This window comes from Pristis pectinata, chromosome 20 (genome assembly GCF_009764475.1).
Source record: "Pristis pectinata isolate sPriPec2 chromosome 20, sPriPec2.1.pri, whole genome shotgun sequence".
NCBI lineage: Eukaryota > Metazoa > Chordata > Chondrichthyes > Rhinopristiformes > Pristidae > Pristis > Pristis pectinata.
Genome location: NC_067424.1, coordinates 5,055,492 through 5,080,241, shown reverse-complemented (window position 1 = coordinate 5,080,241; position 24,750 = coordinate 5,055,492). Strand labels below are relative to the sequence as shown.

The following is a 24,750-nucleotide window of genomic DNA, read 5'->3' as shown; positions in this document are numbered from 1 at the left end:
AAGCTCCTTTCAGGTGAAATAACAATGTCGAGACACAGGAGACTGCAGATACTGGAACCTAGAGCAGCACACAAACTGCTGGAGGAACTCAGCAGGTCAGGCAGCACCTGTGGAGGGAAAAGGGACAGTCGACATTTCGGGTTGGGTCCCTTCATCTGGACTGAAAGATGAAGGGGAGACAGCCTGTACCAAGAGGTGGAAGGAAGGGGCGGAACAAGGTCTGGCAGGTGATAGGTGGATCCAAGTGAGGATGGGTGATAGGCAGATGAGGGAGGGGGGAAGAGTAGGAATGATCATCCGTTTGATATCCCATCCGAGAGGTGCACTCCCGACAGTGCAGCACGACCTCTGCACTGCACATTCTTGTGCTCAAACTTCTGGAGTGGGACTTGAACCACAATTTTCCTGGCTTAGAAGCAAGAAAGTATCGGTATCTATATTTCAAAACCACCCCCTTCTCACTCCCTCCAATAGTAAAAAAACAAAACTCTGCACTATGTTCATGCACAGAGAGAGAGAGAGAGAGAGAGAGAGAGAGAGAGAGAGAGAGAGAGAGAGAGAGAGAGAGAGAGAACTGTACTGGTAGCTGGTAACTGGATGTGTGCTTAGCCCACTGCTCTACACTCTCTATACTCATAACTGTGTGGCTAAGCCCAGCTCAAACACCATCTATAAATTCGCTGATGGCACCACTGTTGTTGGTAAAATCTCAGATGGCCATGAAGAGGCGTACAGGAGTGAGATAGATCGGCTGGTTGAGTGGTGTCGCAACAACAACCTCACACTCAATGTCAGTATGATCAAGGAATTGATTGTGGACTTCAGGAAGGGGAAGTCGGGAGAACACACACCAGTCCTCATTGAGGGGTCAGCAGTGGAAAGGGTGAGCAGCTTCAAGTTCCTGGGTGTCGACATCTCAGAGGAACTATGCTGGGCCCAACACATTGATGCAACCATGAAGAAGGCACGTCAGCAGCTCTACTTCATTAGGAGTTTGAGGAGATTTGGTACGTCACCAAAGACTCTTGCAAATTTCTACAGATGTACAGTGGAGAGCATTCTGACTGGATGCATCACCACCTGGTATGGAGGCTCCAATGTGCAGGATTGAAACAGGCTGCAGAGGGTTGTAGACTCAGCCAGCTCCATCACGGGCACAACCCTCCCCACCATCGAGGACATCTTCAAGAGGCGGTGACTCAAGAAGGCAGCATCTATCATTAAGGACCCTCACCTTCCGGGACATGCCCTCTTCTCGTTACTACCATCGGGAGGAGGTACAGGAGCCTGAAGACCCACACTCAGTGAGTTAGGAACAGCTTCTTCCCCTCCGCCATCAGATTTCTGAACGATCCATGAATCCATGATCACAACCTCATTATTCCTATTTTTTGCACTATTTATTTATTTTGTAATTTATGCTAATTTTATGTCTTTGCACTGCACTGCTGCCGCAAAACAACACATTTCATGTCATAAGACAGTGATAAACCTGACGCTGAGCTCTGGTGTTGGTGGATCTGCACTGGTGGAACTTTGCTGCATTCGCCACTGAATCTGCGTGGCGGAGTCTGGGCTGCAGTTCCAGCCAGCTGCTCAGCTAAGGCAGGGGGCAGCAGCGTGCGGGGCGGCGGAGGGACCGGAAGTGGCGGCCGAGCGGGGCGGCGGAGGGACCGGAAGTGGCGGCCGAGCGGGGCGGCGCGTTGATTTATTTTGCTTCACGATCGTCCTTTCCCCTCTGGAGCTCCGGCGGGACTGGGATCGAGCGAGTGTGAGTGGGGCGGCCGGCTGGCCGGTGGTGGCGGGGTTTGGTTTGCCGCGGGCCCGGCCTGGAGTCTTCGGCGGTGGCGGTGGGAGAGACCTGCATTTCCATAGCGCCCTTCACCTCCCCTCCCCTCCCCAGCCAGGCCGCCCCGGAGCGCCTGACCGTCGGGGCTGGGACAGCTCAGCCCCCGGAGACCCACGGTAAACCCGCGGCCGCTGCTGCAACGGGGGAGGTGGTGCACAGCAAGATCCCAGCAGCAGCAGTGAGGCAGTGACCAGATGTTAGCCCCATCTCTCCCCTCTCCCCCCACCTCCCCCCACCTCCCCTTCCCCCCCTCCCCCCTTCCCCCCCCTCCCCCCTCCCTTCCCCCCCTCCCCCCCTCCCTTCCCCCCCTCCCCCCCTCCCTTCCCCCCTCCCTTCCCCCCCTCCCTTCCCCCCCTCCCTTCCCCCCCTCCCTTCCCCCCCTCCCCCCTCCCTTCCCCCCCCTCCCCCTCCCTTCCCCCCCCTCCCCCTCCCTTCCCCCCCCTCCCCCCCTCCCTTCCCCCCTCCCCCCCTCCCTTCCCCCCTCCCCCCTCCCTTCCCCCCTCCCCCCTCCCTTCCCCCCCTCCCCCCCTCCCTTCCCCCCCTCCCCCCCCCTCCCTTCCCCCCCTCCCCCTCCCTCCCCCCCCTCCCTCCCCCCCCTCCCCCCCCCCTCCCTCCCCCCCTCCCTCCCCCCCTCCCTCCCTTCCCCCCTCCCTCCCTTCCCCCCTCCCTCCCTTCCCCCCCCCTCCCTTCCCCCCCCTCCCTTCCCCCCCTCCCTCCCTTCCCCCCCCTCCCTCCCTCCCCCCCCCCCTCCCTCCCCCCCCTCCCTCCCCCCCCCCTCCCTCCCCCCCCCTCCCTCCCCCCCCTCCCTTCCCCCCCCCTCCCTTCCCCCCCCTCCCCTTCCCCCCCCCTCCCTCCCCCCCCCCTTCCCCCCCCCTCCCTCCCCCCCCCCTTCCCCCCCCCCCTCCCTCCCTCCCCCCCCCCCTTCCCCCCCCCCCCTCCCCCCCCCCCCCCCCCCCTCCCCCCCCCCCCCCCCCTCCCCCCCCCCCCCCCTCCCCCCCCCCCCTCCCCCCCCCCCCCCCCCCCCCCCCCCCCCCCCCCCCCCCCCCCCCCCCCCTTCCCATCCCCGTGTCCCCTCAATGTGTCCACTTGATACATTGGAGAAAGTCATTGGGGTCCTGCATTCAATGTGCTTGTAATTAAGATGGCTGACTACTTTTGGCACTTAAAAGCTGATTTGGTTACTTTTAAGAAATTATACATTTAGTGATCAGTGAGCAGTGTAACACTAAGCTGTTTGAAAATGAAAATTTAATGTACTGATTTAACCACTCTAGTTACTTCAGTCCATTTTTCTTCTGAAAACATTGTCTTAGCTGCAAGTGGGGATAGGTATGTGATGAATGACCGGTTAATTTTTTAGTAAATGGAAAACCTAAGAAAAAGCTGCAGGTGCTGGAACTCTGAAGCAAAAACAGAAAATGCTGGAAAAACTCAGCAGGTCAGGTAGCATCTATGGAGAGAGAAACGGTCATGGTTTCAGATTTGCACCCTTCCGCCAGAACACCCACAAAGTTCTGATGAATTGTCACGGACCTGAAGCATTGGCTGTTTCTCTTTCCACAAACTTTTAGTAGGGTTGCTTTTGGGCACTGGGATAACTCTGTGTTTAATACATAATTAACCCATCATCTCTTAATAGGATGTATTATTCCTGTGCATTCTTTATTCTTTGTAATAAGTGTCTGAAATCAGAGAAACCTATTGAGTTTCCTGCTAGTATTTCATCTGGGTGAATATGATTGATTCCATGACAACTCTCCTTGCTGCTTAATCCTTAGCTCCTGTTCCCTTCACTCCTTGTGATCATGCTGCAATGAACAGATAACCCTAAAATGGCCAATAGATAAAGCTCTGCGTGTTCTTCATTCCCCAGTACGATAAAATGGACTTTGAAGTCATAATCTACCTCGTTATGGCCTTGCATCTTATTGTCTGCCTGCACTGCACTTTCTCTGTAACTGTAACACTTGATTCTGCCTTCTGTTGTTGTTTTCCCTTGTACTACCTCAATGCACTGATGTGATGAAATGCACTGTGTGGATGGCAGGTAAAACAGTTTTTCACTGTACCTCTGTACATGTGGCTATAATAAACCAATTTATCATCCCACAGCAAACATGCCAGAAGCAATCCATTGGCAAATCTAAAGCAATTATAGTTGGTTCTAACTATGGTTAACAGTTGAGGCTGAATTGGTAATTTTAACATTTGCATAAATTATTAACTGTTTGTACTTGTTCTTTCAGACACCCATCCAATTGCCAAAATGACGACAACTACTGTCTCTGATACGTACACACCAACTGATGCAACTTGTCGAGTCTCAGTGGAGAATGTCACGCAGGTAATGTGGTAGATCAGAAATTGTGTTGGATCCATGGCAGGTTGAATGCTGAAAGTATTGATCCTTTGTATATTATTGACAACATTGCAAAGGATTAGCCTTGGTTGTACTCCACCTGGTGGCAGAAGGGAACTGCATCAGGAGCAACACAGAGTCTGCTGGAGAAACTCAGTGGGTCAAGCAGCATCTGTTGGTGGGGGGGGGGGGGGGGGAGGAGGAATTGTTCCTCCAGCGGTTTGTTGCTTCAGCTTCGAGCATCTGCAGTCTCTTCTGACTCCTGGAAATGCATCAGAAAAGCTTGCCTCCCTCTGCCCTCCCAAATCCAACAAGTGAGGAGAAGGAAGGAACATTAATTCATTGTTATTTTCAGCTATAATACTTCCATTTTTATAGAAATACAATTTAGTGGATCTTCAAACCTATTTTAATTATGCAAGTATAAATTTTCAAATGTGATAAGTTGTTATTTGGTTAAATGATGCATTTTCATTTTTTTTATGTTGCATTTAATTGTCCCTTGAACTTTTGTGGATATTGTTTTTGGCATTAGATGCCCTTTTTAAGTTTGGATATCTTGTGTCCTTTAATATCATTACATGCCCCTTTTTATTTGATTATTTTTTTCAACTCGATGAATGTGTCTTGAGTGCTTCACAGAGTGTTATCTAACACTGGTGGGCCACGTCAGGTGATAGTAGCTTGATCACAAAGTTGGGATTTAAGGACAATCTTAAAGGAAGAAAGAATGGCAGAAAGACACAGCTTTAAGGAGCAAAGCCTGGAGGTCCTGGAGTACCATCATACTGAAATAGATTGCAGAACAAAGTGATGGGATGTATCATTGCTGGTGCTATCAAGCTTGTTTGCCAATGATCTGCTCGCCAGAGCTCAGTAGGAGTTTTGCTGAGACTATTCGCCTCCAGACCTCATCAGACTGTTAGTTCAAATGTGGATCAAAGAGCTAATTCCAGAGGCAGTGAGAGTGAACTGGGTGTGGCATCAAGGAATTCTGGTAAAACTGAAGCTGAAAGGTATCAAGAAGAAAACATTCCAGTGGTTGGAATCACACTAAGGAAGATAGCTGTGGTTGTTGGAGGTTAATCATTTCAGCTCCAGGACATCAGTACAGGAGTTCCTCAGAACAGTGTCCTGGGTGCAGTCATTTTCAGCTGCTTCATCAAGGCCCTTCCTTCCATCATGTGGTCAGAAATGGGAATGTTTGCTGATGATTGCACAGTTTGCAACTCCTCAGGAAACGAAGTTGTCCATGCCTGCATGCAGGCAAGACCTAGACAACATTCAGACATGGACTGATGAGTGGCAATTAACATTCACACCAGAGGTTGGTCATGGCGCGCATCAACTCCAGCCTCCCAGACAATCTCCACCCACTGCAATTCGCCTATCGCCAAAACAGGTCTACAGCAGATGCCATCTCCCTGGCCGTACACTCAGCTCTGGAGCATCTGGACAGTATAGACACCTTCGTTAGTCTATTGTTTATTGACTGCAACTCTGTCTTCAATACAATAATCCTAAGCAAACGTCACCAAACTCCGAGACCTAGGACTCAACACCTCCCTCTGTAACTGGATCCTTGACTTTCTAACCAATGGACCGCAATCAGTGAGGATAGGCAGCAATACATCCAGCACGATTATTCTCAACACTGGTGCCCCACAAGGCTGCATCCTCAGCCCTCTACTCTGCTCCCTATACACTCATGACAGTGTGGCCAGATTCTGCTCTAACTCCATCTACAAGTTTGCAGATGACACCACCGTTGTAGGCCGTATCTCAAACAGCGATGAGTTGGAGTACGGGAAGGAGATAGAGAGCTTACTGGAATTGTGTCATGACAACAACCTTTCCCGCAATGTCGTCAAAACAAAAGAGCTGGTCATTGACTTCAGGAAAGGGGGCGGTGTACAGGCACCTGTCTACATCAATGGTGCTGAAGTTGAGAGGGTTGAGAACTTCAAGTTCCTAGGAGTGAACATCACCAACAGCCTGTCCTGGTCAAATCACGTAGATGCCATGGCCAAGAGAGCTCACCAGCACCTCTACTTCCTCAGGAGGCTAAAGAAATTCAGTTTGTCCCCTTTGACACTCACCAACTTTTATCGATGCACCATAGAAGACATCCTACCTGGATGCATCACGGCTTGGTACGGCAACTGCTCTGTCCAGGACTGCAAGAAACTGCAGAGAGTTGTGGACACAGCCCAGCGCATCACGGACATCAGCCTCCCCTTCTTGGACCTCTTTACCTCTTGCTGTCTTGGTGAAGCAGCCAGTGTAATCAAAGACCCCACCTACCCGGGTTATTCTCTCTTCTCTCCTCTTCCATCAGGTAGAAGATACAGGAGCCTGAGGGCACGTACCACCAGACTTAAGGACAGCTTCTACCCCACTGTGACTATTGAACGATGAGATGGACTATGACCTCACGATCTGCCTTGTTGTGACCTTGCACCTTATTGCACTGCACTTTCTCTGTAACTGTGACACTTTACTCTGTACTGTAATTGTTTTTACCTGTACTACATCAATGCATTCTGTACTAACCAATGTAACTGCACTGTGTAATGAATTGACTGGTACAATCGGTATGCAAGGCAAGTTTTTCACTGTACCTTGGTACAAGTGACAGTAATAAACCAATACCAAAGTGCCAGGCAATAAACGTCTCCAACAAGCTGAGGTCTAGTCTTGACATTCAATAGCATTACCATTGCTGGATTCCCTTCCATCCACATTCTGTTGGGGGGGGGGGGGGGGGGTGATGTCACCATTGACCAGAAACTCAACTGGACTAGCCACGTAAACACCATGGCTACAAGAGCAGGTCAAAGGCTGGGTATCCTCTGATGTCATTTATCTCCTGAAACCGCTTTGTGTGCGCGTGTGCGCGCGCACACACACCCACCACCCAAGGCCTTTTCACCAACTATGATGCACAATTTCCAGAGTGAGAAACTCTGCACTTGTATTGATGAGTGCAATTCCAACGAATCTCAAGAAGCTGGACACCGTCCATAGTCAAAGTTGAGTTTATTGTCATGTGTGCATAGGTGCAATGAAAAACTTAGTTGCAGCAGCATCACAGGCACATAGCATCACGTAAGCAGCATTCACAAGAAAAACAAATTAAACATAAATTGTGCTCAATTTTCATAAGAAAGAACACAATTGGAACAAAAAGGACAAAGTCCATTGTAGAGGAAAGTGGGCATAGTGTTGCTATACTGAGGTAATGATCAGGGTTGTGCCGGTTGGTTCAAGAACGGAATGGTTGAGGGGAAGTAGCTGTTCCTGAACCCTGGTGGTGTGGGACTTCAGGCTTCTGTACCTCCTGCCTGATGGTAGCTGTGAGAAGACGGCATGGCCCGGATGGTGGGGATCTTTGATGATGGATGTTGCCTTTTCTTGAGGTAGGGCCTCGTGTAGATACATGTCCTTTGTCCGGAGCAAAGTAGCCTGCTCAGTTGGATCAACCACCCTAAGCATTTATTCCCTGTGTCACCAGCACACAGTGGTTGCAGTATGTACCAAATACAAAATGATCTGCAGTTACGTGCTGTGGTTACTCCAAGAGCAGCTTCTGAGCACATGACCTCTGTAACTAAGAAGGACGAGGGTAGTAGGGTGATAGAAATGCCATCACCCGCAGGTTCTCTTTCAAGTTGCCCACCAGGCTGACTTGGAAATGTACCATGGTCCGTCATTGTCACTGGGTTTAAATCTTGGAACTCCCTGTCTATCGGCACAATGGGAGCAGCTTCACTACTGGTTCAAGAAGGCAGCTTCCCACCATCTTCTCAAGAGTCAGTGGGGATGGGAAATTAATGCTGGTCTTGCTAGTGACACTTGGATCCTGAAAATTAAATGAATTAAAAAAAAATGTCGGAGAGAATTGAACACGAGCGAGCGCTTTAAAATGCAGTTCGATATTTTTCAGATCTGGGGAAGTAGGTTGAAAATTTGTGATTATGCCTTTGCATTGTTTGCTGATTTCTGGGCGTTTTAATTTTTCAGAAGTCGTCGAATTCCAAAGTATCAACATCCCCCTCGGATAACTACTACCTCGCCCGAAGACGAACGCTGCAGGTGGTGGTCAGTTCACTACTAACAGAAGCCGGCTTTGAAGCAGCAGAAAAGGCTGCTGTTGAAACGCTGACTGAAATGCTGCAGAGTTGTAAGAAATATTTGGCTTCATTTATTATTGTTCAAGTTATTTTAAGTAGACATCAATTGTTCAATCCTTCAAGATGATGTTGGTGTCCCGACCTGTTCTAGGGGTTGTTTTTAGGTGCAGAGTAATTTCTACCTAAGTTGATGGGCTCCAAGCAAAGGACTCTTGGCCTCCTGCTGGAACTTGTAGGTATATTGTGTTGAGTGTTTGCATTTTTGGCTTCTGGTAAGATGAGAATGAGTGGTTTTACCTCCATGGTTTTTAAGAATATTGGCAAAATGTGATATTAATTTTCCAGAGCTCTGTTTTTCATTTTTACCAATACAAATGTTGTGACTTTGCAATTTGCCCAAGGGCTTAAAAGATCAATTTATTTAAAGTACTTGGCTGGGAGATTTTTTCTAAGGATCATCACTGAATAAACATTTTACCAAACTGCACTTCCACAGCCAACTGTTTTACTTTAAGGAACATTGGTAGAAGTTTAATGTTTCCTTAGATGTGTCTTATAAGCCGTCCTAGTAAAACATGTATTTGTGAGATGTGACCTACGCCGGCCTATCTGCACACATGATAACTTGATCTGGAACTGAGTGCTAGAAATTTGGCACCCATATTTGTGTTGTGTGTACACCTTCAACCACTTCTAAGTTAGACTGAACAAACTCTTCACAAGATGAAAATAAGGTGAGTGCTGGTAACAGAACTTTATTCAATCTGTGCACTCCATCTTCCCATTCCGACACAACATAAAGTACGTTTTTCAGCATGGGATGTTATACTCAGAATATAGCATGGAAACAGGTCCATGCCAACTAAGGTGTTTTCCTGAGCTAGTCCCACTTGCCTGCATGTGTCCCATATCCTTCTAAACCTTTCATATCCATGTCCTTTTCCAAATATCCTTTAGATATTCCTGACTACGGGATTATTTTACTCTGTCAACATCTACTGGTTGGAAGAGAGACCCTGCACTAAACTCTGGTTTTCAGACCGTGCTGGAGCTCTTCTCTCTGCTGATATTCTAGTGCCAGCACGCAGTCAAACACACTACCCTCTCCATTCACCAAGGAACAGAATCCATGGGCGGATTTGAAAACCTGCTGCAGAATTTGGGTGAATCAAGCCTTCATAAAGCCATGTGTCTGGATAAACATGATAGTACTATTACTACCTTTTTCCTAAAGCATGTGCCAAGTCATTAACTTATGATTTGATTTTTCCTGGAAGGTTTACACTCAATGTATATCTCACTTCTGGATGGATGTTGCCTGATTTGCTCGTGTCCCCTGTGGCCTGTATTTTTTTCCTCAGACTTCCATTATCTGTTTTGCTTTGCATTTGTTCTAATTTACTGTTCCAGGAGTTGATACTGAAAAATCAAGTTTAGCTCGCTTGCAGAGTTTTTAAATGTGCACTTTACCAAGGCAGTCTTTCTGCAAATAATTATGATAAAAAATAATGTTTGTATTCCTGAATTGTAGAAAATGGGAAGGGAATGTTTTTCCATACTTGAGCAATGATTGGGAAGTTAATTGTAGTTAAAGTTACCATTGTAAAGGTTTTACTGTGTAAATTTTTGTCGACAATTTTATTTAAATATTACATAAGAGAGAACTGGAGAAAGATGTAACAGTGCATCGTGCTCCTTTCAAAGAGACTGCTTTTCCCCACTTAGATCTTTCTGAAATTGGTCGAAGTGCTAAGGTTTACTGTGAACATTCAGCAAGAACGCAACCAACTTTGTCAGATGTGGTGGTTACTTTGGCAGAGATGGGTATGTGCTCTATTGGTTTCATATGTTAAGACGCGTAGTTAAGTTTAGTCACTGCTGTTGTGCAGCTGCCTTAAAGCATCAGGGCCCAAAGTTTCAGCAGCTGGACTGGAAGGTGACAATCCCCAATCTGCAGTTGTCTTTAAACAAAAGTGGTTTGCAATGAGCAAACAAAAAAGTGTTTTATTTGTTAATATAGTGCAATGAGCCTCTATCAATGTTGGACAGTTTGCACCACAGCAGTTACTACTTCATTTAAAAATAGAATAGCTAAGGAGGAACTGTTTTCACTGGCATGATTGTCTTGTCACGGCTGTGTTATTTCGTCTCAGTTCAGTGGATTGATGTTGATATTTGAAGTTTACGAGAGAGAGAGGTTTCATCCAGCACCGTATTGTGTTTGGAGACGCGAGACTGCAGGCACTGGAATCTGAGCCAAAACTGCTGGAGGGATCAGTGGGTCAAACAGCATCTGTGGAGGGAAAGTCCAGGTAAAGGGTCTCAACCTGAAATGTTGACTGTCTGTTTTCACCCCCACAAGTGCTGCCTGACCCTCGCTGAGTTCCTCCAGCAGTTTTGTATTTTTGCATCATGTTGTGTCCATCAGGATTCCCACAGTAGGAGGGGTTAGTATTCAAATAAAGTCATCAGAGCAAGAAAGCAGCTCACCATTACTTTCTCAAGGGCAACTGGAGTGGTCAGTAAATGCCTGCAAGCTAGTGTTAACTACATCCCACACAGGAATTAAAAAAATAAGAGCATGAACACTTAATAGAAAATATGACAAATTACCAATTAAAATAGTACACTCTTCATCTGGACTATGAAAGGATCTGGATGTGAAACATCGACTGTTCATTTCCCTCCCTCTGCCTGACCTGCTGAGTTCCTCCAGTAGCTTGAATCTAGTATCTGTAGTCGCTTGTCTCCAAAATATTACACTGCCTGTTAAGTGAATCTTGAAACATTCTGGAACTGGTTTTCAAAGGTTATAAATGCACTGAAAGCTAATTTGTTATAATCTAAATGATCATGCTAATGCTCAAAATCAAGCAAGAGATTAGTTTGTATCCCATCAAGGCACCTGTGAAATTGAATTGTTCATTTGTAGGATATCACCACAAAATAACTCTGAAATCTGCTGAAATGCATTCTTTTAAAAAAAATCCTAGTTTTGTCATGTATTCCAGAACGGGTACACTTGGTCTGATCCATTAATGATATGATACTATTGATTTGTTGTCCTCGGGGATAGGCAGTAAGTATTCCCTTGGCCATGTTGTACACACCCTAGAATAGTGTAAACTCTTTTTATGAAATCATTCTTTTTTTTGGGACTTGGGTTACCTTGAATTCTCTAATGCAGCTTCACAGTGATTGGTTTTGGTTCATTATTGGCACATGTACCAAGATACAGTGAAAAGCTTCTGTTTTGTGTGCATCCAGACAGATCATTCCATATCTAAGTACATTGAGGTAGTAAAGAGAAAACAGAATGCAGAATATAGTGCTACAGTTACAGAGAAAGTGCAGTGCAAGTAGACAATGAGGTGCAAGGGCCACGACGTGGTAGATTGGGAGATCAAGAGTTCATCTTTTAGCGTACGAGAAGTCACTTCAAGAATCCGGTAACTGTGGGATAGAAGCTGTCCTTGAGCCTGGTGGTTTGTGATCTCAGGCTTTTGTATCTTCTGCCCAACAGGAGAGAGGAGAAGAGAGAATGACGGGAGTGGGAGGGGGTCCTTGATTATGCTGGCTGCTTCCCCGAGGCAGCAGGAAGTGTGGATGGAGTCAATGGAGATGAGGTTGATTTGCCTGATGGCCTGGGCTGCATTCACAACTCTGCAATTTCTTGCGGTGATATCTCCAAATTTTGATGTAATTATTTCTAAAGTGAAGAATTACCATCCAGTATTGTGATGCTTCCATTACCAATGGTATGGATTTTTTTTGAAGTCTTTCAGTGAAACTAGCAATTAGAGCAGGATTACAACTAATGTTCTAGCTGTAGGTTTGAGTAACAAAACATTGTCGTGAATGCCAGTGGAAGCAGAGGAAAATAATTTGTTGATTATGATGCTTCTATTCTCTAGGTTTTAACGTGGATAATATTCAAGCTTATGCCAAGCGTTCACAGAGGATGGTTATTACTGCTCGTAAGTATGTCAGCACTAAGTGTTAATTATAGAATGCTATCTGCATTTTGCTTCAGGATGTTGCAGTTATCAAGATGCCAGCAGAAAAATTAAATTCTGTCTGGAAGAAGTAAACTGAGAAATCCTCTCTGCCCAGGAGAGGGGCATGGTACAGGAAAATCTTTATTGATGTATATTAGAGTTGTACAGCATGGAAAGGGGCCCTTCGGCCCAACTTTTCTGTGCTGACCAAGTTGTCCGCCTCAGTTAGTCCCATTTGCCTGAGTTTGGCCGATATCGCTCTAAACCTTTCTAAATCTATATACCTGCCTAAATGTATTTTAAACGTAATTGTACCCACCTCGACCACTTCCTCTGGCAGCTTGTTCCACATACCCACCACCCTCTGTGTAAGAAACTTGCCCCTCAGGCCCCCTTTAAATCTTTTTCCTCTCACCTTAAACTTAAGCTCTCTAGTTTTAGATTCCTCTACCCTGGAGGAAAAATATATGACTCTCCACCTTATATCTGCCTCTTGTGATTTTACATGTCTGTGTAAGGTCACCCCTCATTCTCCTTTACTGCAGGGAAAATAGCCCCAGCCTATCCAGTCTCTCCTCATAACTCAAGCCCTCCGGTCCCGGCAACATCCTTGTAAATTTTGGGGATTTGGAACTCTGGCCTTAAAGCTGTTGGTTTATTAGAGGAGAGAGATTTAGTAGGAACCTGAGGGGCAACTTTTTCACCCAGAGAGTGGCCAGTATATAGAACGAGCTGCCAGAGGAAGTGGGTAAGGCAGGTACATTAACAACATTTAAAAGGTACTTGGACAGGTACGTGGATAGGAAAGGTTTAGAGGGATATGGATCAAATGTGGGCAAATGGGACTAGCTCAGATGGGACTCTTGGTTGGCATGGACCAGTTGGGCCAAAGGGCCTGTTTCCATGTTCAATGACTCCATGACTATTAGTGTTCAGTCAAAACCCAGTCCAGAGCTTGACTGAATACCAGGTAACTTACTGACTTTCTCACTGAACTCCTGGCCAACTCATTTACAAAGGATCTCTTTTACTGAAGCTGCTTGGGAAAGTCCTGATACTGAGAAATGATCTGGTATTAAGAAATGCCAAGCTGATTTCAGACCCCATGACCAGGAGAGTATAGTTTAATAGTTTTTGTTCATTTTCTCTGCTTTCCAGGAACTTGCTATGTTCTTTTGTATATTTTTTTCTCTTAACCCATTACACCTCATCTCTAACACCTCTTGAATTGTTTGTTGTTCTTGATTTTCATGAGGGTGCATTCTTTTCTCAACTGTTTTAAATATAAGAAGGTAAGAAATGGAAAGAGGAGTAGGTTATTTTGCCCCTTGTGCCTGCTCTGTCATTCTGTAAGATTGTGGCAGATCTTTTCCCTCAACTGCCGTTTTCCTGCACTGATCCCACATGATGCTCCTGATCTCAAAAAAATCTTGATTTTCCCCTTATAACAAAAAAAATCAAAGTCAAGTTTATTGTCAAATGCACAAGTACATTTATGCACAGATGCAATGAAAAACTTACCTGCAACAGTATCACAGGCACGTAGCATCAGCTAAGCAGCATTTGCATGAAAAACATAAATTTTAAACATAAATTATACACAATTTTTACAAGAAAGAACATAATTAGAACCAAACCACAACAAAGTTCATTGTAGTGCAAAGTGGTCATAGTGTTGCTATACTGAGGTAGTGATTAGGGTTGTGCAAGTTGGTTCAAGAACCGAATGGTTGAAGGGAAGTAGCTGTTCTTGAACCTGGTGGTGTGGGACTTCAGGCTTCTGTACCTCCTGCCCGATGGTAGCTGCGAGGAGATGGCATGGCCTGGATGGTGGGGATCTTTGATGATAGATGTTGCCTTCTTGAGGCAGTGCCTCCTATAAATATGACCGATGGACCCAAAAATTCAATCAGTCTGTATTGTAAATATACTGTATGACTGGATTACATGGAGTGGAGCCTCAGAAATGACCTATCTGTGGCTGCTCAGGTGTTCTGCTATTTTACCCGATCTGGGCATTGGTGCTACCCTGGACCCTGGTTTGACTGCTGATTGAATATGTGGGGGAGCATCTCTGGACGAAGTGGACAACTGATTTGGTGGTATTCACATAGTTAGGTTGAAGTGACCTCTTTGACATACCCCACCCTCCACCCTCCACCCTCCATCCTGGAAAAAGCCTCACCATTAACTGGAGACTAGACCTCAGGACAACCTGCTGCTTTCAGGATGTGGTCTGGGTTTACGGTCTCTCATTGAAGAGGACTACGTTCACTCAGTCTTACAATGTTATAAAAATCTAAGGGTCACACTTATAGTTCTTTTAAGCTGTTACTGTGCTGACCATGGAGGTTCTCCAGGACTTTATCCCAAGTCTCCTCTAACCTGTTACCCATTTACAAGTGTCAGTTCAGCATCATGATATGAATTGATAAAATAAGATATCTTTGTTAGTCACATGTACATCAAAACACACAGTGAAATGCGTCTTTTGCAGAGAGTGTTCTGGGGGCAGCCCGCAAGTGTCGCCACGCTTCCGGCGCCAACATAGCATGCCCACAACTTCCTAACCCATACGCCTTTGGAATGTGGGAGGAAACCGGAGCACGAGGAAACCCAAGCAGATACGGGGAGAACGTACAAACTCCTTACAGACAGCGGCCAGAATTGAACCCGGAATTGCTGGCACTGCAAAGCATTACGCTAACCGCTACACTATGAAACCATTCTCCATTGCTTCACTCTACTGTCTACCAATTTAACAAAAAATTCATGATTAGCTTAAACCTTCAATTCTACCCCTTCCATTATTGTCACTTTAGCATTTCTTTTGCACTACTTCGGTTTGCACGACTATACTTTGCACCATTCCATTACGTTGTGCTCGTTGCTGTGTTTATTGTTGTCTTTATTACTACCACATACACTTTATTCTGTGAGCTTCACACAGGCAAGGAATTTCATTGCACCCTGGTGTATATGACAAACTAATCTGAATTTCTACAACTTAATCTTTCTTTGGATTATATCCACTTGAACATATGTCCAATGGTAAAATTATAGATATTGTCCTTCCAAGCCTGGCTGTACCTGCAGAACTTATTTGAAGATTTAACAGCGTAGTGTTGTTTGGTTACTACTCTCGTGCTAGTGGGGGATGTAAATTAAGAGAATTATGAGACTATTGGACTAGAAGCTTAATTGCTGAAATCCATTTTTCTAGAGATATGTTTTTTATGTAGACATTATGTAAACACTAAGACTATCATTAAATTATTCGTGGAATTGTTATTCAGGGATAAACTTGATGAAAATACAAATCTGTTCTTATCACCAACAGCCTTTTGAGGTGAAACAGGAAAACTGGTGTAACTTCTTTTATTATGGCCTCAGTTTATCCCAAAACAATGTACAGTTAATGAAGTACCTTTTGAAGTTCAAAAGAGAGAGAGCAATGTACACTTCACAGTAGCATAGCGGTTAGCGCGACGCTATTACAGCGCCAGCGATCGGGGTTCGATTCCCGTCGCTGTCTGTAAGGAGTTTGTACGTTCTCCCGTGTCTGCGTGGGTTTCCTCCGGGTGCTCCGGTTTCCTCCCACATTGCAAAGACGTACAGGTAGGTTAATTTGGGTTCAAAATGGGCGGCGCGGACTCGTTGGGCTGGAACGGCCTGTTACCACGCTGTAAATAAAATTTAAAAATAAAAAATTTAAAAAGCTACCACAACAAAAAAACTTAATGACCTGATAATGTGTTTCTTTTAATTGAGGGATAAATAATAGGCAGAAAACTTCTCTTTAAAATAGTGTCAAGGGATTTCTTGCATCATGAAAGAGCATACTGGGCCTCAATAACGTATCATCTAGAAGATAATGTACCTGACAGTGCAGTATTGCGAGGACTCTGAATGCCACTGGGAAGATGTGTAGATATAGTGCTTGCATTACTGTAGCTTATCTTGCAGAGCAGTTCAGCAAACAGTGATGAAGTTTATCTTCGGGTGTTGACCTTGTTCACTTTGCGGAGCATGTGGGATAGTTTAATTCATAATTGGTGGCTGTAAAGCAAACTGGAGCTCAAGTAAAAGGCAGAAAACATCACCACACCAATCTTCATTGATTCCCATTGCTCCTTTGCAAATAAATTCTTTGCATTCAATATTGATCTGACAGTCTCAAGCAGTGAATGTGATGATCTGTCATAACTTCATACATCAATGCCCGTCCCCTCCCAGGTATTTTCCCACTTTCCTAAAAATTGATTACTTAACCACATCTGGTGGCTCCTACTGGGGTGTATATTCCCTATTTTTACCGTTAGTAAGCTATGCAACTACATGAAGGCATCACACCTCCCCAACCCTTCCTGACCCTGTGTGATGCCTGCATGCCCATTTTGGAGAAATTGTGGATAGTGATATGTTCCTGGTACTCTTGGTGATTTCTTTTTTGGTGCGTACCATTGCTCCTTGTGTTGCTAATACAGATACTTCTGCTGTAACAGAATAGTTACGTTTCTAAGACACCTCGCGTTATTAAAAAGTGTAATGGCAGAACAGGCTGTAGTTGTCTTCAAAGCAGATTTAAACAGCTCTTCCAAATGGTGATTGCGCTGTAACCAATGTGGCCTGCATAATGCAAATAGGGTTCCCTAATCCATGGAGTTGTAACCAATTCCATTATGGAAACATATTATAGGAAAACTGCCTGTACTTAGACGTGGGAGCCAGAGAAGAGTATTAAATCCATTTGCAGTGGCCCTGCCTCTGCCTGAGTTCAGATAAAGGGTTTAAATATCCAGCACATGCTCTCTTTTCCTTACTGCCATCAAGCAAGGAGGGACAGGAGCCTGAAGACCCACACTCAACATTTCAGGAACAATTTCTTCCCCTCTGCCATCAGATTTTTGAATGGTCCATGAACTCTACCTCGTTATTCCTCTTTTGCACTGTTATTTTTTTTTGGTAACTTGTAGTAATTTTTATGTCTTGCACTGTACTGCTGCCACAAAACAACAACCTTCATGACACATGTCAGTGATCATAAACCTGATTTCTGATTCTGACCCAAAATGTCGACTGTCCATTTTCCTCCATAGGTGCTGTCTGACCTGTTGAGTTCCTCCAGCATCTGGTGGGTTGCTTTGTATTCCAGCATCCGCAGTCTCTTGTGTCTCCACCTGATTCTGCCTCTGGCCCTGCTGAGGTGCTAACTAATTTCTAATGACGAGTTCTATTTTTTTCTCTAAGCTCCTGTTACAAACACTCCAGCAACTCCCAGAGCACTTTCTACAGGACAGAAGAGGGTACATCCTTCATACATCCCAGGCCACTTCCCAGAATTCCCGGATCCTCACACCTACATAAAGACACCTGTAAGTGTTTTGTATTCCGCCAGGTTTTAGACGTGTAATTGAAATATACCAAGTGGTGCAGACCTCTGATTTCTGAATTCTTTTGACCTCCATTTCAAAGAGGCGATCTGGTTTGTGAAATGTGAAGTGCCATTGTGTTGACATCAGACATTGATCAGGTTCAGAGGGCAATAGAAGGGAAGGATCTGAACAGGTTGCAGTTTAAATATTTGAACCCCTCTGTAAAAATTGTAATGCAGTGAGAACCAAATTAGTTGAGGTAGTGAAACAACCCTGCTGGAAACCGATGGAGAGAGAAAATGATTCCATGTTTCTGGTGTTAATTCACCAACCTGAAACACTCAACCATTTTTTGCTGTCAAGGGAATAGTAAAATTATTACTCCTTTATTTATGTGGAAGTGGTACAGCAACCTTTTAAATTTAACTTCATCGACCAAATTTTGCTCTGGGCATCCAACACCATCTGCAGTTAGTTAGATTTACTCCAGATTGTTCAGATTTTTAATCTCCTGGTCTGGCAAGCTGTTGAAAATGCATACTAATGATGTTGCAGAGAGAAGGAAACTAGGTGTCATGGTGAGGGAAGTATACGTGCAATTATGTTTCCTTAACTGATAAGACCAAAGGATGTATAAGCAAAGTAAGGAGCAAGAAGTGGCATGTAAAATGTCATGAAAAGAAGAACAGATGGGGGAAATAACTATGCAGAAAGAGTTTAAAGGACAAACCTGACGTTCAGTAAACAAAAAACATTTTTAAAATCTCCATTGACAATTAAAAGCTGAGGTAATGGGACTCCATAAGTGTTAAGAAAGATTGGCAGTTATGAATAGACCAAATTGTTGAGGGGTTACTTGCACTTGGAATGATGAGACATCTCATGATGAGTTTAGTTTTATTCTGCTGCAAAATTCAGCAATCTCATGCAGTGTATGGTGTAACCCAGGTAGCATCCTTTGGTTTCATTGCAAACCTGCTATATCACTTCTGCAAAAATAAGATAAGATATCTTTATTAGTCACATGTACATTGAAACACGCAGTGAAATGCAACTTGTTGCCTAGAGTGTTCTGGGGGCCAACATAGTTTGTTAGCTTCCGGCACCAACACAGCATGCCCACAACTTCCTAATCCATACGTCTTTGGAATGTGGGAGGAAACCAGAGCACCCAGAGGAAACCCACGCAGACACGGGGAGAATCTACAAACTCCTTACAGACAGCAGCCGGAATTGAACCCGGGTCACTGGCACTGTAATAGCGTTACGCTAACCGCTACACTATTGCACCTGCCCTAATAACAGACCATTTCCTTGACGGCAGAAGTTGGCTGGATGATTCAGGCTGATAACTTTGCAGCTGAAACATTGTTAATATTGTGTTTTATATTGTTAGGGTTCACTAATAATTTCCTCTTCATCTTGGGAAATCAAAATTTATAAAATAGCAGGTTGATACCAATGGAACAAAGCCACTTGCGATTTAGTCAAACTTTAAAGTGGTTTTGTTTTGAAGAGGAGGCATTTTTTTTTAAGAATGGCAAGTACAAGGTGAGGAATTAATGCCCTTGCCTTTGGTTCAGAAGAGTATACTTCGAAACATCTTGTGTATTTTCTCTTGTGGTAGACAATCAGGGAGCCAGTATCTGATTACCAAGTATTGAGGGAGAAAGCTGCCTCCCAGAGAAGAGATGTGGAGCGTGCTCTTACCAGATTTATGGCCAAAACAGGAGAAACCGAGAGTTTGTTTAAGGATGATGTCTCAACGTTCCCGTGTAAGTGTGTCATATTTGTATTTGTAGAAAAATTTGGCAGGAGAGAGCTCAATGAGGTTTGCCTTCTTGTGCATGTAAGTTGAAGATGGTGTTTACACTGTCACAATACTGGAGCTATTGAGTGTAGAGCATCTAATGCCTTCAGTACATTGTGAAAGTTTTACTCATTCTTCATTTGATGTGTTAACATAGCTGACTTTATATATAAAATATAAAATATATATGAATACAATATGTTGGGATTCAGTCTCATTTGATTCCAAGGCTATCTGCCACTTCAAGTTCAAGTTTATTGTTGTCATAGCACTTACATACCCTGTGTATGTAGGCCTATGAAAATTAGCTTTTTCTCAGCAGCAGCACAGTACATTAAAAGACGAGGACAAACATAAGTTAACATAAACTTAAATTAACATCAATTATACGTAACTTGCACTTGTGCAAGATAAATATAGTGACACTAGTGCAAGATGGAGAGAGAAGAAGAAAAAAATATATCATCCGAGGTAATGTTAAGGTGTTTCAGATGGGTTCAAGAACTTGACAGCAGTGGGGAAGAAGCTGTTGTTGAACCTTGAGGTGTGGGTCTTCAGGCTCCTGTACCTCCTGCCTGGTGGCAGCAGTGGGAAGAGGGCATGGCCTGGATGGTGGGGGTCACTGGTGATGGATGTCGCTTTCCTGAGACATCGCCTCATGTAGATGTCCTCGATGGTGGGGAGAACTGTTCCCGTGATAGAACTGGCTGAGTCCCACCATTCTCTGTAGCTTCTTGTGACCTTGTGTGTTGGTGTTTCCGTACCAGGTCAGTTTTGTAAAACTGTAATACAGAAGTTGTGTTTCTTCATAATTACTCCAGAGGCTGAGATTGAAGCCCATTTTGACAGTTTAAGTATTTGGGTTCAAAATCTGGAAATAAAAGTCCTTGGCGTCAGTAACTGTTTATCATGAAGCTGGTTTGTTGAGGCTTTCCTTACCGATGATGCTGGCCCATGCTACTCTTAACTGGCCACTCAGTTACAGCCGGAAACATGAAGTTCAATGGTTCAAAGGGAAAAGCATAACACCACTTTTATTGGGGCAGCTGGTGAAGTGCAATTAATACTTCCTTTTCAGCGCCACACCTGGAAAAAATATATTTTTTAAAAGTTCCTCTGTGAGATTCCAGAATTGTGGACCTAATTAAACTCTTTTTGGTGGGTAACCTGAATTGCAAAGTAGAATCTTGAATTTGATGGGCACTGTCAATCACTATAAAGGTTTTTTTTTAATTAGAAGTATGATGTTATTAAAATTATAAAAGTAGTTCCAGAAGTAGAAAGTTCTGGCTTTGTTATGACACTGCTATGTTCAATATGTTCCTGTTTTATTCACAAGTTTTTTGAATGCTTATTTAAAAAGGGTTGATTTACAACTTGTCAAGTTTGCAGTCATCAGAATCTATGTACTCTCAATGTATTGATTTAGGAGGATTATGTTCATTGTGCAATAATTAGTCAGTAAAAGTGAGGTGCTTGTTGGAAGTTGTATCTGGTTTCTCTGATTTTTAAAAAAAAATTATTCTCTTAAAGTGATTGCTGCAAGAACCACCACTATTCCTTATCTAAACGCCTTACTACCTTCTGAACTTGAACTCCAGCAGATGGAGGAGACGGATTCCTCAGAACAGGATGATCAGACTGACACAGAGAATGTTGCTCTAAACATGAATGCCGTAGGTTTCCTATTTAATTTCTTTGTAATATTTTGTCTTTTAAATCTTGGCAAATAATAAGCCTGAACTTCTAAATTACCTTTCTCTGAATTTCTGTATCTGCACAATAAATTGTGCTTTGTAGGTGAACAGAAGAATTTTAGTTTTTTTTTTGCAGTGTTGTGCTACACTTCCCCCTCTCCACTCTCGGTCCTGATGCAGTGTCTTGACCCGAAACATTGACAATTCCTTTTCCCCCACACCTACTGATTTCTTTCAGCAGTTTGTTTTTTGCTCCAGATTCCAGAATCTGCAGTGTCTTGTCTCTGAAATGTTCTTTGCTTGTATGTTTTAGGAACACCTCCCACTCCCTTACAACCTTCAACACTAACTCAACGAGCTCCGTTTCCATTTGCAACACACCTATTGGTCAACTGCATGGACAAAAGCTGGCTTTTGGATTGCAAGACTGGCACAGTTGAAGGTGACCATTTTGCAAATGGAAACAATGCCCCAACGTACTGTCTCTCTGGACAACTTCACATTTGCTGACATCAAATGTCGATGTCATGTATTTATATATAAATAACCTTTTGTTAGTGTTGTGATAATCTTGATAAATCCAGATTGGGGGAGAAAAAACACAGAATCATAACAAGTTTGTGACACAGAAGGAGGCTATTCAGCCTGTCGTGTTGATTTTGGTCGATAAAGAGCTACCCAGCCCAAGCCCACTTTCCTGCAGGTCACGACTTTCCGTTGCAAATCCACGTACTGTGAACATTTCTGCCTCTCCCACCCATGTCAGCCAATTAGCTCCAGCCCTCTACCATGCTCCGAGTGAAAAGTACCTTCTCATCTTCTCTCTAATTCTTGTTCCATTTCCATGCTCTCTTGTCTTGGCCATCTACTGAAGGAGGTAGATCCTTCCTATTTACTCTATCAAAGCACTCCTCCCTCAGCATGCCAAACGCCTTATTCACCACCCTGTCTTCCTGTGACCACTATCATCCTGCTGTCTAATGCTCTCCTCCTTCCGTAAACCTTCTGGCCGTTTTTTTTGTATCATCTGCAAACTATATTGTGCCTGCTACATGTAGGTATTAACGTGCATTATAGAAAGTAAGGGATTAAATATTGAGCCTTGTGGAACGCCACTGGTAACAGTCTTCCAATTACTAAAGGCACTCATCAACCATTACCCTCTGCTTCCTACCACAGACCTTGCATTTTAGGTGTTTGTGCAATAGTTTTGCTAAACAGAAATTGGATTATTGCCTTGTAATCTCTCCCAAATAACTTGTTTTGGTAAATTAAATTAAAGCTTCTATCCCACTGTGATAAGACTATTGAACGGTTCCCTTATATGATGAGATGGACTCTTAATCTCACAATCTACCGTGTTTGACCTTGCATCTTATTGTCTACCTGCAATGCACTTCCCTTTAGCTGTGACATTTTACTCTGTATTATGTTATTGTTTTTTACCCTGTACTACCTCAATGCACTGTGTAATGAATTGATCTGTATGAATGGTATGCAAGACAAGTTTTTCACTGTACCTTGGTACAAGTGACAATAATAAGCCAATACCAGTTTTTACAAGAAAGAACACAATTGGAACAGAAAAAACCTAGTCCATTTTAGTGGCATTGCAGGCAGACTAAAGAGAAATCAGCTGGTTAAACAGGTTGGGTCTGCATTCCTTGAAGAATGAGGGGTGATCTTATTGAAACAAGATCCCAAGGGGATATGACAGGGTAAATGTTAATGTTTTCACTCGTGGGAGAATCTCAAATGAAAGAACATAGTTTCAAGATGGACCAGTCATTTAAAACTGAGGTACTTACAAAAAAAAATGTAGTGTGGTGAATGAATCTCTGGAATTCTTTAACCCAGAGAATTGTGGATGCTAGCTTATTAGAAGTATTTAGAGTGGAGGTAGATAACTTTTTGAAAAATTGAAGGTTATGTTTGTTTTTGTTGTGTTCTCTCTTAAAGGATGGGGAAACGCTTCTCACAACGCCCGACTGTGTTGTAAATGCTAAATAATGAGACCATTCCTTTTCTGTGATGTAGGTTACGTTTTAAATGCCTTGCAAAATGCAATGTCTTTTTTCCTAGGATGAAATTTCTGCTGAGAAGGAAAACGCAATGTTGCAACAGAACTCAGGTTTATCAAACAACAAGAACAGTGAAGAGCCAATGATTGACAATCCATATCTAAGACCAGTTAAAAAGCCCAAGGTCCGGAGGAAGAAGTGAGGTCTGAGGAAATGCAAAGATAATTTTGGTAGAATACTGTGCAATGAAATAACGCAGCTATTTTAACTGAAAACTGCCTTCCTCATACACATTATGAAAAAAGGATTGTGGTCCTGAAATGTATCTTAAACAAGGCAGTTCCAGTTTGGTTAATCAGTGTAGAAGCTGAAAAACCAATATATGAATTTTCTGCACCTCCTTCCTGATGAAACAAAACATTCTCTTGTTCATTTTAAAACAAAAACTGTTTGAAATACATTGCAGAAAAATTCATGGATACGTTTGATCTTTGTGTGAAGATCACTTGAAGCATGAAAACCCACCTGATTTACCAGTGTGGTTAAAAAATTACAATACCTGTCCAAGATTGCCTGTTATTTCTTATCTGCTGTTTTTTGCAGGTTATTGTAGTTCCAGATAAATTAAACATTTTTTAAGAACTGTTTTGTGTGCTGTTGACGTGTTTTGAGAGTAGATGCTGCACTATTAGCCTTTTGGGGTTCTGACTGAAGGGTTGTAGATGCAAAACATTAACAGTTTCTCTCACCTGTCTGACCTGCTGAGTGTTTCCAGCATTTTGTGTTGTTACAGATATTCAGCATCTGCACTTTTTTGATTTTCACTTGAGGGATATTATGATCAGTGGGGAAAGTGGACAAGGCATAGTATGAAGAATTCTATCAAAATATATTACCTGCTTCCAATGTCATTAAAATATATAATTTGTCAGGTAGACAGCTAGTCAAAGTCGAGTTTATTGTCATATGCACGTACATGTGTGCACAGGTGCAATGCAAAACTTACTTGCAGCAGCATTACAGGCACATAGCATCATATAAGCAGCATTCACAAGAAAAAAATAAGTTATACAATTTATAAGAAATCCTACAATTGTAATTAGGTTAGAAGTTCTACTAGTTGCTGCCCACGTCAATCATCCACGGGATGGGCGGGTCTTTAAACGCCAATCAAGCCCGCGGCCGGAAGTGGGTGGGAGGCAGTTTCCGCTTGCTGAGAGGCAAGGAGCCGCCATCATGGCGACGAGGTGGCGACCGTCCGTGACCGACTGACTGCCTCCCCTCCTCTTCCTCCTCCCCCCGCCCCGGCCGCAGTCGGATCAGACCGATAGCTATGGATGGGCGCTAGTGTAAGTGAGTGGCGGAGGGAGGGAGGGAAGGAGGGAGGTGGATGGCCCCGAGCGGAGGGGAGCGCGGACTGTGGGCCCGCAGCCGGCGGCTGCAAAATGGAGGCATAGCCGCGGTGCAGCGGCCCGGCGGTGGGGAACGGCTCCCGTCCCGTCCCGCCC

The 24,750-nt window shown here is 44.0% G+C and overlaps 2 protein-coding genes across 9 annotated transcripts in view; both read left to right on the top strand.

Annotated features, from left to right (window-relative positions):
- Positions 1-1,640: 1,640 nt before the first annotated feature.
- Positions 1,641-23,886, top strand: taf8 (TAF8 RNA polymerase II, TATA box binding protein (TBP)-associated factor). The gene is made up of 9 exons (XM_052034507.1): positions 1,641-1,771; positions 4,096-4,193; positions 8,232-8,391; positions 10,067-10,165; positions 12,256-12,318; positions 17,590-17,714; positions 19,342-19,489; positions 21,058-21,200; positions 23,304-23,886. Exons 2-9 carry the CDS (start codon positions 4,116-4,118, stop codon positions 23,442-23,444), a joined length of 957 nt encoding a protein of 318 aa, XP_051890467.1. The 5' UTR covers positions 1,641-1,771; positions 4,096-4,115; the 3' UTR covers positions 23,445-23,886.
- Positions 23,887-24,451: 565 nt separating this feature from the next.
- mdm4 (MDM4 regulator of p53) overlaps positions 24,452-24,750 on the top strand; it is a 32,364-nt gene continuing 32,065 nt past the window's right edge. For 7 of the 8 annotated variants that reach the window (XR_007957870.1, XR_007957872.1, XR_007957871.1 and 4 more), the window contains exon 1: positions 24,452-24,591. Coding sequence is in view for 4 of the 8 variants with exons in the window: in XM_052034500.1 (XP_051890460.1) it covers positions 24,580-24,591 (12 nt within the window). In the remaining 4 variants the exon portion in view is untranslated. The remainder of the gene's footprint in view (positions 24,592-24,750) is intronic. The other variant, XM_052034499.1, reaches the window with a different exon arrangement.

Bases quoted from the DNA above. Each gene is read 5' to 3' on its own strand.
- taf8 (XM_052034507.1), top strand. From the start codon at position 4,116: ATGACGACAACTACTGTCTCTGATACGTACACACCAACTGATGCAACT. The intron at 12,319-17,589 runs GTAAGTATGTCA...TTTTTCTCTAAG, and splicing joins GAGGATGGTTATTACTGCTC to CTCCTGTTACAAACACTCCA. The intron at 21,201-23,303 runs GTAGGTTTCCTA...CTTTTTTCCTAG, and splicing joins TTGCTCTAAACATGAATGCC to GATGAAATTTCTGCTGAGAA.